The 11,490-nt window shown below is 57.2% G+C and overlaps 2 protein-coding genes across 7 annotated transcripts; both read left to right on the top strand.

Moving 5' to 3' along the window:
• Window positions 1–822: 822 nt before the first annotated feature.
• On the top strand, window positions 823–5,943 carry SNX12 (sorting nexin 12). Its single transcript, XM_048318556.1, has 4 exons — window positions 823–1,015; window positions 2,539–2,634; window positions 3,568–3,692; window positions 4,156–5,943. The coding sequence occupies exons 1-4, from the start codon at window positions 851–853 to the stop codon at window positions 4,256–4,258; spliced, it is 489 nt and encodes a 162-aa protein (XP_048174513.1). The 5' UTR covers window positions 823–850; the 3' UTR covers window positions 4,259–5,943.
• A 148-nt stretch (window positions 5,944–6,091) lies between these two features.
• On the top strand, window positions 6,092–11,157 carry LOC125333186 (translation initiation factor IF-2-like). 6 transcript variants are annotated; one of them, XM_048318929.1, is made up of 8 exons: window positions 6,092–6,751; window positions 6,829–6,947; window positions 7,336–7,467; window positions 9,067–9,168; window positions 9,692–9,792; window positions 10,430–10,502; window positions 10,720–10,791; window positions 10,972–11,157. In XM_048318929.1, the coding sequence occupies exons 1-8, from the start codon at window positions 6,171–6,173 to the stop codon at window positions 11,025–11,027; spliced, it is 1,236 nt and encodes a 411-aa protein (XP_048174886.1). In that variant the 5' UTR covers window positions 6,092–6,170; the 3' UTR covers window positions 11,028–11,157. The 6 variants fall into 6 exon arrangements, 4 of the variants coding, with proteins under 4 accessions (XP_048174886.1, XP_048174885.1, XP_048174887.1 ...); XM_048318928.1 differs by having other exon boundaries at window positions 10,720–10,792; window positions 10,917–11,157; XM_048318930.1 differs by having other exon boundaries at window positions 9,067–9,120; window positions 10,720–11,015.
• The last annotated feature ends 333 nt before the right edge of the window (window positions 11,158–11,490 follow it).

Below are 11,490 nucleotides of genomic sequence, written 5' to 3'. Positions count from 1 at the left end.
CGTGGCAGGCGGTGCGTTGGTGTGACTACAGCTTCCAGCGGGCACCGCGGCGGCTACGCTTACATAACCCGCCGGGCCCGGTGCGGGCCTAGTGCCCCCGCGATGGCGGAGCGATGATGGCGGCATGGTGGTGGCAGCCCCGAGGCTTCTGCGGCTCAGCCACCCGCCTCAGAGCGCGCCGCGGCACTCCGGGTCGGGCCGGGAGCGCCGCTCCCTCCGCCATCCCGTCACGGATGGGAGCCCATTTCCGGGACACGCCCTGGCGTAAGGCATGATGGGTCTGCGTCCCGTTCTGTCTGTCAAAGCCGCGGCAACCAGGTTCCGGGGCCTCAGACTCCCCGCGCTGTACAGCGCCCGAGGCTGGCTACACCCCAGACGCTGTTTGGTGTACTCCCTGTGCGCGTTTCTTGGCCCCGAGCCTCTGTTTCCAGCCGAGCGCCCAGTGCGACCGCCTCAGCTTCGGGCTCTGCCCCGTCCCGCGGGGGCCCGGCCGGGGCAGCTCAGGCGACGCGGAGCAACGCCGGGAACAAGCCTGCCGTGCAGGTTCCGGGGCGGGCCAAGCGAGCCCCGCGGGCTGAATACCCTCTGCGCTTATGCAGGAGTCGGCCGCGCGGCGGCGCTGTCAGAGAGGTGGCTGACCGGCCCCGAACCCTGGATAACTACCGCTTTATGCAGACGCTGCGCGGGCGCCGCGCTGCAGTGCGCGGGTGGGGTGGCGGCTGACGGGCCCCAAACCCTGGATAACTGTCGGTTTATGTAGGCGGCGGGCGAGCGCCGTGCGGCTATGCGCGGGAGGGGAGGGCTGCGGCAGCGGGCGGGGCGGGCCGGGCGGGGCGGCGGCGGCACCACCATGTCGGAGGCGGCGGTGGCGGACACCCGGCGCCTCAACGCGAAGCCGCAGGACCTCACGGACGCGTACGGGCCGCCCAGCAACTTCCTCGAGATCGACATCTTCAACCCACAGACCGTGGGCATGGGCCGCGCCAGATACACTAGCTACGAGCTCCGCATGCGGGTGCGGCCCCCGTCGGGCCTGCGGGGCTGGGCTGCCCGGTGTGCGGGTGTGCGGCCCGGGGAGGGGCGGCAGCGCTCGGGACGCGGTGGCCGAGGGAAGGCGGACGGGTAGGGCCGCGGTGGTGCCGCTGTTCAGCAGCGGGGAGCGGAGGAGGCGAAGCCCCGGGCAGCGCTGGGCTGGGGCGAGCAGCGCGCCTGCGGCGCTCCGGGGCTCAAGGTCAGAGCTGATGGGTTCGCCGGGGCGCTCGGCATCCAGCGGGGGCTGGTGCGGACAGGGACAGGGACGTGCTGCCTCAGCAGGCTCCTGCGGCCGTCCCCTCCCTAGAGCCCCGCTGGGTGGTTGCTGAGCAGGGCATGGCTGCACGTAGCTGGTTATCTCGAGCAGGGGAGAGCTGGGTAGCAGTATCTTGGGACCTGCTCAAACTGCAGGCTGGCTGCTTTACCAAGAGGCCATGACCCAGGAGTGTGCATAGCAGGCTGAGCAGGGTTCTCTTCCCTGGGCCTTAAACGAGCTGAACTGGGGACCCCTTCACAGCTCTGTGTCTGATAGATGGGGAAAGTAAAATTAAGCTTCCCATAAAACAAGCTCCCTTCAGTATGTGTTGTGATGCTGGTTTGACTTGCTTATAGCGTGATTTAACTGCTCAGTGTCCACTGCGTTTCAGAAGAATTGGTGTTTGTTTTTTTCTGCTCCGGTGCTTGGCTCCCATCAGCCTGCAGATGGCAATGGGAACCTCTTAGTCCCACTGAAACCAGCGGAGATGCTCTGAAAGCAGCTGGGTTTATTTCACAGAAAACACGTACCAGTTTACTTCATGTAAGAAAACAGTTAATCGTGTTGCAGTAATATATGAGTGCTGCCCATCAGAAGGTTTTGCTACTTCAGTTCCAGGAATGATTCAGGCTGTGTTGATGGGGTAAAGGTGAAGTTAATGCAGCTGTCAGTTGTTGGACTCCAGTGGCAGGGGAAAAAGGGGAGGAATTGCTGCACGTTTCTCCAGTGACACAAGATGGGCATGAAAAGCCTGTTGGGGTAGGTGATCTGTTTTGGGAGAAACTGTAGATGAGGTCTGGCCTTGAACAGTTGTTGGGGCATGATTTCCTTTGGTGGTTCTTCAGTGGAGATGCCAGTGTCAGGTCAGATGTTCTTTTGCTCTGCAGGCTGCTGCGAAGCTCTCTTGTAGATCACTTCAAAATGGAGTAAACTTGGGCAGGGCGGGGAATCATTCTCCTAACAATCATATTGTCAGCACTGGTTCCCAGTGTGTGCCCCTGGGAAGGGGGCATGTTCCTGAAGTAGTCACTCAAGGGAGAGGGAATGGCTAACACTGAGTAGAATGGCTTGCTTGGATCTGAAGGGTTTTGGGGTTTGTGCTGTCCTGGATAAGGAAGCTGAGTGTTCCCATCATGCCTCCTTCTCAGGGGGTTTGATTTTCTCATTGCAGCTTCAGGTTTCAGTTACATGTTGAAATACTGTGTGGCTTCCAGAGCAACCTGCAAATTAACTGCTTTGCTTTTTTACAGACAAACCTCCCCATCTTCAAATTGAAGGAGTCATGTGTGAGGAGACGATACAGCGACTTTGAGTGGCTGAAGAATGAGCTGGAACGAGACAGTAAGGTGAGGCCTGGCTCAGACCTCCCTATTCCTTAAGCCAGGACATGGGAACAGTTGCAGGAATAATCTTGAGATGCCCAGAAGTGAGGCTGTGATGGTGGGTGTTGCACCTCAGACACTTAAATCCAGGGGTTAAATTGAGATTCCTTTACTCTAGTTTGGTGCAAGGAGAAATCCCAACCAGATATTCTCAAGAGGTCACAAATGCACAAAAGTTTACTGGAAAAAATAAAGGAAATTAAGGAATTTTGGCCAGGGAGTAAATACACTTACAAAACACTTACTATAACATTAGTTAGAATTAATTTAGTATTAACTTAGCATAAACTTATCTCATTTAACTTTGAAACCTTTAAAACCTTAAGATACTATGTTACCCAAAAAGTTCCATGAAAAGAGAATTAGAAGGAGAAGAAAGAGAGAGAAAGACAGAAAAGATACAGAAAAACACACATAGAGCTACCAACTCCTCGGGTTCCAGCGTGGACAAGATGAAAACTCCTGGAGAAGGCAGGGTCCAGACAAGTAGGTCCCTTATGGGGGCTTTCAAGCCCCAGGGCCTTTGTGGCCCTCTAGACCCACCCCCCCCCGGTGTTACTTCTGGTCACTTGGCTACTCAGGGGCTGGGTTAGCACCGCCCATGGGTGTGTGATTGATGAACAGCTCTGCCAGGGTTGGGATGCTGGCTCTGGGTTGGGGGGTGGAGCATTTCACTGTCTCGCCTTTGCAAGAGCTGATCTGCCCCTCCCATGAAATACACACAGGCATTTGCCAAGCATCCCAAAATGTTTCGAGACGTGCAACTTATCCAGTCTCTGACAGTGGGCACCTTCTGGGGCTCTGTCCATGTGATGGCACTGGAGATGAGCATCAAACAGCAAAGGATATCTGCTTGCAGGTGGCCATTCTGCTCACGGGCTGATTCTGTGCTTTCAGATTGTAGTGCCACCGCTGCCTGGAAAAGCTTTGAAACGACAGCTTCCCTTCCGGGGAGATGAAGGCATCTTTGAGGAGTCTTTCATCGAGGAGCGGAGACAGGGCCTAGAACAGTTTATTAACAAGTAAGCTTGATGTCTTGGCTTTGCTGTTTATTGTGTGCTGCTTCTTTAGCTGTTCTTGGGCTGTGGGTTGACTGTGAGACAGTCCTGCATCTTGACCTGCTGCTGGCAGGTGCCAGTGCTGGAGGGTGGTGGCTGCAGCCACGTAATGAAACTGGAACTGGAGCAAGTCCTGCCCTGAGTGAGTGGGGGTTGTGCTTTGTGCTCTCTCCTGAGAGTGTAGTAAGTATTAGCAGAACAGCTGTGCTACAGGGACTCACCAACACAGCACTGTTGGTTCAGAGCGTGACATGGAAGGGAACAGCCTGTGCTCAAGCACCTCTTACTGGTCCTGTTGCAGACTGATGCATGACCTTGGGCTGAGCGCGGTGTGCTGCGCTGGCTGCCTGACTCCCTCCTACAGACATCAGAGGCGTGGGGGTCTTGGAGGCAGCTGTGCTAACCTCCACGTATGATTTTCTTCCAGAATTGCTGGACACCCACTGGCACAGAATGAGCGCTGCTTACATATGTTCCTGCAAGAGGAGACTATTGATAGGAATTACGTCCCAGGGAAAGTGCGCCAGTAGGAGCACCTGGCACTGTCTTCCTCCATTCCACCCTCCCTCCTGCAAAAATGACATTTATTTTTACACTAAATCTGTCTTCTCTGAACCAGCTTTTCCTCTCTTGAACCTCCCAGTTTGTTCAGTATTTTCCTCTTTTTTAACTGGCAGCAGTTTGTTCTACTGGGCTGTGGTCATGGCCTAAAGGTGTGAAGATTTATGCAAGTGAGTGCATTGTCCCGCGTCTAGGGGCAGATGTGGATAGGTGTGGAGCAGGAACTTGCTAATGGTGTTCTGGTGTAGGAGCTGCCTCTCTCCCTGTACAGGAAGGTATGAGATGACCTTCACTCCCCTGTCTGTGCAGCCCCAAGCATCTCTGCAGGAGACTTTGAAGAATAGCAGTTGTCATGTTGGTCAGTGATTATATCAGGTATTAGAGTTTTAGTAAGGTTTATCCAAACCAGTGAGTAGGTGCCTGGGTGTGTCAGTCTCTCATCCACCCCATTCACCCTGCATGAAACCCCCATTCTTCACTGTCTGGAAGTGCTGAGACCCAACACCTACTCAAACCCCGCTATCAGCCTCCTGCATTACAGACCTGTTTGGTGTATTTGTGCCCCCTCCTTTCTAAGGTGCTGCTGGCAGCTCGAGGGGTTTCCATCCCATGTGCTCTCATGATGCTCTGTGTGGGCCATTTGGCACGTGGAAGATGGGGTAGTCTGGGCTGTAGCCATGTGTGCTGGGATGCATTGGCCCAGAGTTTAAGAAACACCACAGCCTGCCCTGCCATGGGCCATGTGTGCTGGTGTTGTCTGCAGCACCCTGCTCGGCTGAGCCTGGTGACCTTATCTGGGGCCCTGGCTGCTGGGAGGAGCAGACGGTCTGGCTGAGGAGGAGCAAGAGAAAGCTGGTGGGAGCAGTTGTAGGATGCATCCATGATGGCTGCCACAGGAGGAGTCCAGCAGTGGGGCCCAGATTGAAGCCACCGCTCCAGAAAAGGACAGCAGAAAATGGTCAGTCAGTCTTAGGTTAGACATTTGCTTAAAGAGCAGGAGAAGTAGCAATGGCTCTTTGTGTGTTCTTCCCTATTCTGCAGTGAGCTGGGCAGTCACTTGAAGTGAGAACACACGACTGGTCAGGGAAGTGTTCAGAGCTTGAAGGGACAATGAGGCTGTGACTTGCTGCAGCAGAAATGTCCTTTGGAGGCTCCCGCAGCTGCCACAGCTGTGATGAGTGAGGTTGGGCCTCAGTTTGGGGGCTCCTCGGATCAAGGCTGGCTGGTTTGTAAGTGTGGTCACTTTGTTGTGGCACAGCCGAGCCTTTCTTGGAGCACGGGCCTGCAGTGGATGCCCTCCTGTTCCTGCCAGGCACGTTCCCCGAGGCCTTCCCAACGTCTCCTCTGTTTTCTGGTGAGGAACTGGCACTGCTGGGCGAGAGGTGGCTCTTGGGGGGGAAGTCGCTGAAAGCGCGAGGGAACTGCTCCGGGGGCTGGCTCAGCCCGGAAAGGGCCGTGGGGCAGCGTGGAGCCTGGTGCCGGTGGAGGCGGCCGTGGCCTCGGAGGGGCTCGGTCCCCGCCTCCTGCTGCCGCCAGTCCGCGCTCGGGGCGGTTCCTTCTTCTGCCTTGCGCGGGGCTGCCATCCATCCAGCTGTCTGCACCCTGTCCAGTGTAACGTCTCGGTGCCGTTCGCATTAAACCACTGTGAAGCCAATTGTCTGCCTGGTTCTGGGGGCTACCGGCACGGGGGAACAGCCGGGAGAGAGGGGGGAGGGAGAGCTGCCGGGAGAGAGCGGGCACCGGCGGGGCGGGGGCGGGGGCCGGGAGAGGACGAACACGGGCGGGGCGAGAGAACGGCCGGAACAGAGCGGGCACCGGCGGGGCGGAGGCAGGCGGGGCTCCCTGGTTTTCCCTGGTTCTCTCCGGCGGTGCCGAGGCGCGATGTGGCGGCCGGAGCCGCAGGCCGGCTCCGGCTCGCCGGGCTGCCCTGACCTGCTGCAGCACGTCCAGGCGTTGCGCTCGCCGCCCTCCCCGCTTTACCTCAGCTTCTTCGAGGAGGAGTGTCGCGCCATCGCCGCCCGCCTGCGCCTCGGGTCGGCCGCGGAGCCCTCGCCGGGCCCGAGGGAGGTCAGCGCGCAGCACCCCGAGCCCGCCGGACCCGTCACCTCCACGCCGCTGTCCGTCCCGAGCCACGGGCGGGTTCTGGACTTGAGCGCGGGCGACTGCGAGGCCGCTGCTGCTCCTAGCCCGGGCCCGGCCCGAAAGCAGCCCGGGTGCCTCTCGCAGCCCACGGCCACTGGTGGCCCCGGCGGCTGCCCCGCTCGCCCTCCCGTCCAGTCCCGGCGGGCGCGGCGCGGTGCCGGGCAGGCCTTCGGCGGCCGCCCCGGCAGCCCTGGCCGCACCCCGGGCCGCGGCCGCTCCCGGCTCGCTCTCCCCCGCGCACGGGCCTCGCTGGGGCTGCAGCTCCCCGCGGCCGGCACGGGGCGCGGCGCCTGGGAAACGCGGCTCCTCCAGCCCCCAGGGTAAGCGGGGCCACTGCGGGGAGCCCGGCGCGGCCACCGCCCACCCGGCGCTGCAGAACCCTCTCTCTTCCCCCAGGGACCAGGCCGAAGCTGACGTCTCCTGCCAGGACCAGGCTTCAGCATGCCAGCGGGGCTTCGCAGCAGGCACAGCCTTCCAAGCTTCCCACACCCGCCCCCCGGGACAGAGAGATGAAAAGTAATTCTGCACCTGCCAGTTGCCTCAGGCGAAGCAGGGAAGCGCGTGGGTTAGGGTGCTGCATCTAGAAGGGAGAAGGGGAAGGGCTTGAGCTGCAGCGGGGCTGGGGAGAGAACACAGGGAGTGGCGAGTCCATGGCAGCGGCACAGGTAGGAGCCTAGGAAGTATTCTCATACCCCAAGGGATGTGTTAACACTGTCTGACCTCCCCCCAGTGTAGGCTGGCAGCCTGTTGGCTTTGGAGCCTTCACTTCATGGCATTGTGGGGTCACGGGGTACTGGTGCCTGTAGCCCTGGGGCAGGCAGCCTGGCTGAGCCCCGGGCTGCCTAAAGAGGGTACGATGGAACTGCTTGGGAATAGCAGCCTCTGTGCTCACTGTCCACTACAGCTGCTGTCAAGGCTGGGAGTCGTAAACAGCCGTCTTCAAGGCTCTCTACAGCAATTGCTACCGTGGCTTCCCGCTCCTTGCCGCGGCCTCCGGGAAAAGTGGTTTCGTCCAAGCGTTTTTGCCTCAGTAAAGGTGAGCCTTAGCAGAAGCCTCAGAGGCTGCAGAGTCATGGGAGAGGGGAGCTGCTGCCATGGTGTAGTGGTTTTGATTCAAAATATTCATTATTTACTTATTTTCCTTCTGTGAGATAAGAATTAGGAGAAAAGCAAAGCAGGCACAAACCTTAAACAGTTGCAGTACAATGAAAGAGCTTTATTACTAACAGAATTAAAAGTAAAGAGAAAACAACAAAACTAAATTAAAGTAAATTCCCCCCCCTCCCTCTTTCCAGCACTTCTCTCCTTTTATCCAGCTCACACAAGGGATAACAGAACATGGGCTGTTAGTCAGTGTTGCAGTTCTTGAAAAGTCTCTTATGCTTAAGGAAAAAAGGGTTTTCCTTCAGTTGCACGTGGTTCCCAAACTGCCACCAATAGCAGACCCGCCCGGAAACAAACAGTCTGCTGTGTGTAGAACATCTCTCCCATGAAGAATTTCACAGTTCTTTCACACTACAGAACATGGGCCATCACATGGGGTTATTCATCTTTTTAAGGATAAGTTATTTTGGCCTGCACACAGAGGCTTTTCTTCGCCACAAGTCTCTAACAGCCTCTTACTACTTCTGTATAGCCTGGCATAGGCACTCTTCACAAACTTCATAGGCACACGTTGATTCTCCACCCCCCCCCCCCCCCCCCCCCATGTTCTTCAAATGGATTAAAGAGACAAACAGTTTGTGGTATTACAGCTTCTTACCACGGCATGCAAGAAGGTTTCTTTTAAGCTGCGCGCCAGAATCGCGGCACCGCCCTCTTTTCTCCTGTCGCCATGCTCAGCTCCGTCCCACGGGACTCACTTCTCTTTCTCTCTGACTCTGAAGCCGCCATGTTGAAGAGTGTTCTTGTTCAGGCTTTACGGTGGGGAAAGCCTCGCTCCCTCTGTGCTGCTGGCTGCGTGGTGTCCTCTTCAGTTCAGCACGGAGTGTGCTGGCTGCAGACAGGAGGCTCTGCCGGCTCCCGCTGGCTCCGCCGGCTCCGCATGGAGAGGAGAGGGACCCGCCTGTCCCCAGAAGCCGCGCTGGATGGGTTTAGCTGTGAGCAGTCCATGGCTGGTTTTAGCTGCCTGCGGCTCTGGGACAGTCCCCCTCAGTGACCCAGGGTCCGTGCCGCAGCGATGGGAAAGGGGGAAAGGGGCAGTGGCCCCGGCCCGGCCCAGCGGGGCCGGGAGGCTCGGAGCCCCCCCACCTTCCAGCAGGCGAGCTCCGACCAAAAAGAGAAGTCCCGCCTTTCCGTGCGGTTTAAATATGTAAATTGTGAGAAGCGTAATTGGTCTTAAAGACTGTCCATCAACTCAGGGTCAACCCAACACACATGGGAAGAACGGTTCAGGTCTTGGCTGCAGGGTCAAAACTGATCCTGGCAAAAGGACTGAGGGGGGACTGCATGTGCTTGGGTTCAGAGGAGGGGAGGTGAAGGCCTTCCCTCTTTTGCTGGAGAGGCATCCAGCAAAGAGCCTGAACAAATCTGGTTCTCAAGTTCATTCATAGGAGAGGGAGTGGCCGTGGTCAGTTAGGGAGCTCTCTTAGCAGGAGTTGATGCTCTTTATTTTCCTTTCCTGGGTCTCACTTAGGATCAACTATGCAGGAGCTGGTGTGCAATAGGACCCAAGAGCTGAAGGAAAATGGTGAGAGCAAAGAAGGGTTGGTTGCAGCAGGGACTGTCTTGGGAACAGGTGAGCGGTATGGAGGTGTAGATTCTTGCCTTGTGTTGGGAGGAGTGTGGAGAAACATGGGCAGCTGCTTGTTGGGCAGCGCTACTCCCCAGCTGAGCCCTGGTTGACCAGGAGTGCTGAGGGTGCTCCAGCCGGTGCTGCAGGCAGGGGGTGCTGCCTTCCCAGAAACTGCAGCTGGGCAGCCTGCGCTCCTGAGCTCTACAGAAGGAGGAGAAGTGAAGAGGCTGTCTCCACTCTGCTGGGACAGCCCTGTCCTATCCTGCCCGGGGCAGCTGCCTGCCCTCCCTATGAGAGCAGACTCCTAGCAGGAGGCCAGAGCTGCTGGGAGTGAGGCCACGCAGGAACACTTTCACGAAGCACCCATACAGGCCAAGCCAGCACCAGCTGTTGGGCTGCAAGTGCTGGGAGACTTTCTGACTCTCTTGGACAGGTTCTGCCCTTCCCTGGTCTGGAGCAGCTCTGAGGCCAGGTTGAAAAGCAGCCGAGGATGGCAGGTTTCTAGTGCTGACACCTCTCTTCACAGGTAAGACTGACCAGACGTGGGTGTGTGCGGAGTCCTCTTTGTCCCGTGAGTTGGCCCCTGGCCTGACTTCAGGGTGTGAAGATGCAGTTCCTGCTGAGCAGGTAAGGGCCAGCTGTTTTCTGCCACCATAGAGCAACTGTTCAGCCTCTGGCTTGGGCCAGCTATGCCAGAGGTGGGAGATGATCAGACCTGGAGCTGCCAGTTTCCTGGCTGGCACCTGAGCTGTTTTAGCTTTTCCCTGGGGTTTACACAAGACCATGTGCATTTTTTTCATGGCTTTACCACCTCTCCGTGCTCAGGGGACTGCAGGCTTCTGTCCAGTTAGATTTTCTAAGGGCCTTTTGAAACATGCGAACCTTCTGTGGCTTGCGTCGTCACTTTTATATGTCCTGACATGTAGGACATAGCCCCAGGATGGGGTGAGCAGAGCCTGCAGCAAGATGAAGCTCCAAGTTAGGAAATCTTCTACCTGAAAAATAAACTTGTGCAGTTTTCGGGCTCTTCACTCTGTGGCTGCAGCCAGCCAAAGGCATTCTTGTTTCCCATGGGTGCTGGCAGATGCTTGCTACAGTGGCTCCTTCACCAAGCACTGCTGCTGTGATGGATGTGCCCTGGCAGTGGCCCCCAGGGTGCTGGGCTTGGAGTGTTGGATGGGCTGCAGTGCTCCTCCAGAGGATGGGTTGTGCTGCAGTGGGGGTGACCAATCCCTGCATCACACTTACACCCTGCTCTTTCCAGTCTGCAGGTGATCAGCTGTCCCGGGAACTGGAGCATGTGAAGAAAGAGCTGGAGCGAGTGAAGGGTGAGCTTGGTACGTGGAGCTGGCTGTTCTGAGGACTGCAGGACACCTGCAATCCAGGTGACATTCCCTGTGCTTGTACCTGGAGCCCAGGGCCTGCAGCTCCATGGGAATGGGGCTGGCTTCTTGTTTAGGGGGTAGAGCAGGATCTCAGCTGCTAATACCTCACCTCTGGGGGTGAGGTATTTAGGATGGGCTGAGCACACACCTTCTTGCCTCCTATCTGCAGCTGACAAGACTGCCCAGTGTGAAGCCTATCAGCAGACAATCTCCTCCTTGCAGGCTCAGCTCAGAGCAGCAGGTATGTTCCCTCACTGTGGTGAGCCCTCACCTCTGAGCAGGCTGCAGGGAGGCTCCAGTGATCCCTTGCTGCTATAACTGAGGGCTGCCAGGTGGAAGGGATACAGCTCACGGCCTTTCCCAGGAGTCAGGTGCTGAGTGCCAGAAGCACTACTGCTTTGATGTTGCTGTTTCTTCCCAGGAATCTGTCTGAAAGATGGAGCAGTGTTCAATAGTGGTGACCTGGGGAGAGACTGACAGCTGAGACATGGGGACAGACAACAGCCATTGTCCAGCTGCATGAGCCTCTGGGCCAGTGATATATGTGGAGCTCTTGAGTGAATTAATTTTCTAACTCCTTGTATTTAAAATAAAAGTGTCTTTTGCAGTGGTGCTTGCTGTCTGCTTGAGTAGAGGTAGTGCCCAGTGCTGCCCACTGATCTCCAAAGTACTGGGCAATCAGGGCAGGTCTGTTCTTGGCTGTGGCTGGTTTTGCTCAGCCAGAGACTTGAGGTCTCTTACAAGGAGGAGCTGGATGCTGGTGGATGGAGGAACAGTGTGGCTCTGGGGAAGCATTTCTGGTGCTTCCAAGTGGGATGCTTGGCTGTGAGGTGGTGGTGGTGGGCAGCTGTAGAGACAGGTTTCTTCCTTAGACCACCTTCACACTGGATGCGGGAAAAGCCAATGCTGGCTGATGGCACATCAGGCTTCTGTATCTTTG

The sequence above is a fragment of the Corvus hawaiiensis genome, chromosome 14, assembly GCF_020740725.1.
Source record: "Corvus hawaiiensis isolate bCorHaw1 chromosome 14, bCorHaw1.pri.cur, whole genome shotgun sequence".
In the NCBI taxonomy this organism is placed as follows: domain Eukaryota; kingdom Metazoa; phylum Chordata; class Aves; order Passeriformes; family Corvidae; genus Corvus; species Corvus hawaiiensis.
Note: the sequence above shows the minus strand (reverse complement) of the source record. Positions and strands in the feature narration are given on the sequence as shown.

Bases quoted from the DNA above. Each gene is read 5' to 3' on its own strand.
- LOC125333186 (XM_048318927.1), top strand. From the start codon at position 6,171: ATGTGGCGGCCGGAGCCGCAGGCCGGCTCCGGCTCGCCGGGCTGCCCT. The intron at 6,752-6,828 runs GTAAGCGGGGCC...TCTTCCCCCAGG, and splicing joins CGGCTCCTCCAGCCCCCAGG to GACCAGGCCGAAGCTGACGT. The intron at 10,503-10,719 runs GTACGTGGAGCT...TCCTATCTGCAG, and splicing joins GCGAGTGAAGGGTGAGCTTG to CTGACAAGACTGCCCAGTGT.
- SNX12 (XM_048318556.1), top strand. From the start codon at position 851: ATGTCGGAGGCGGCGGTGGCGGACACCCGGCGCCTCAACGCGAAGCCG. The intron at 1,016-2,538 runs GTGCGGCCCCCG...GCTTTTTTACAG, and splicing joins GCTACGAGCTCCGCATGCGG to ACAAACCTCCCCATCTTCAA. The intron at 3,693-4,155 runs GTAAGCTTGATG...ATTTTCTTCCAG, and splicing joins CTAGAACAGTTTATTAACAA to AATTGCTGGACACCCACTGG.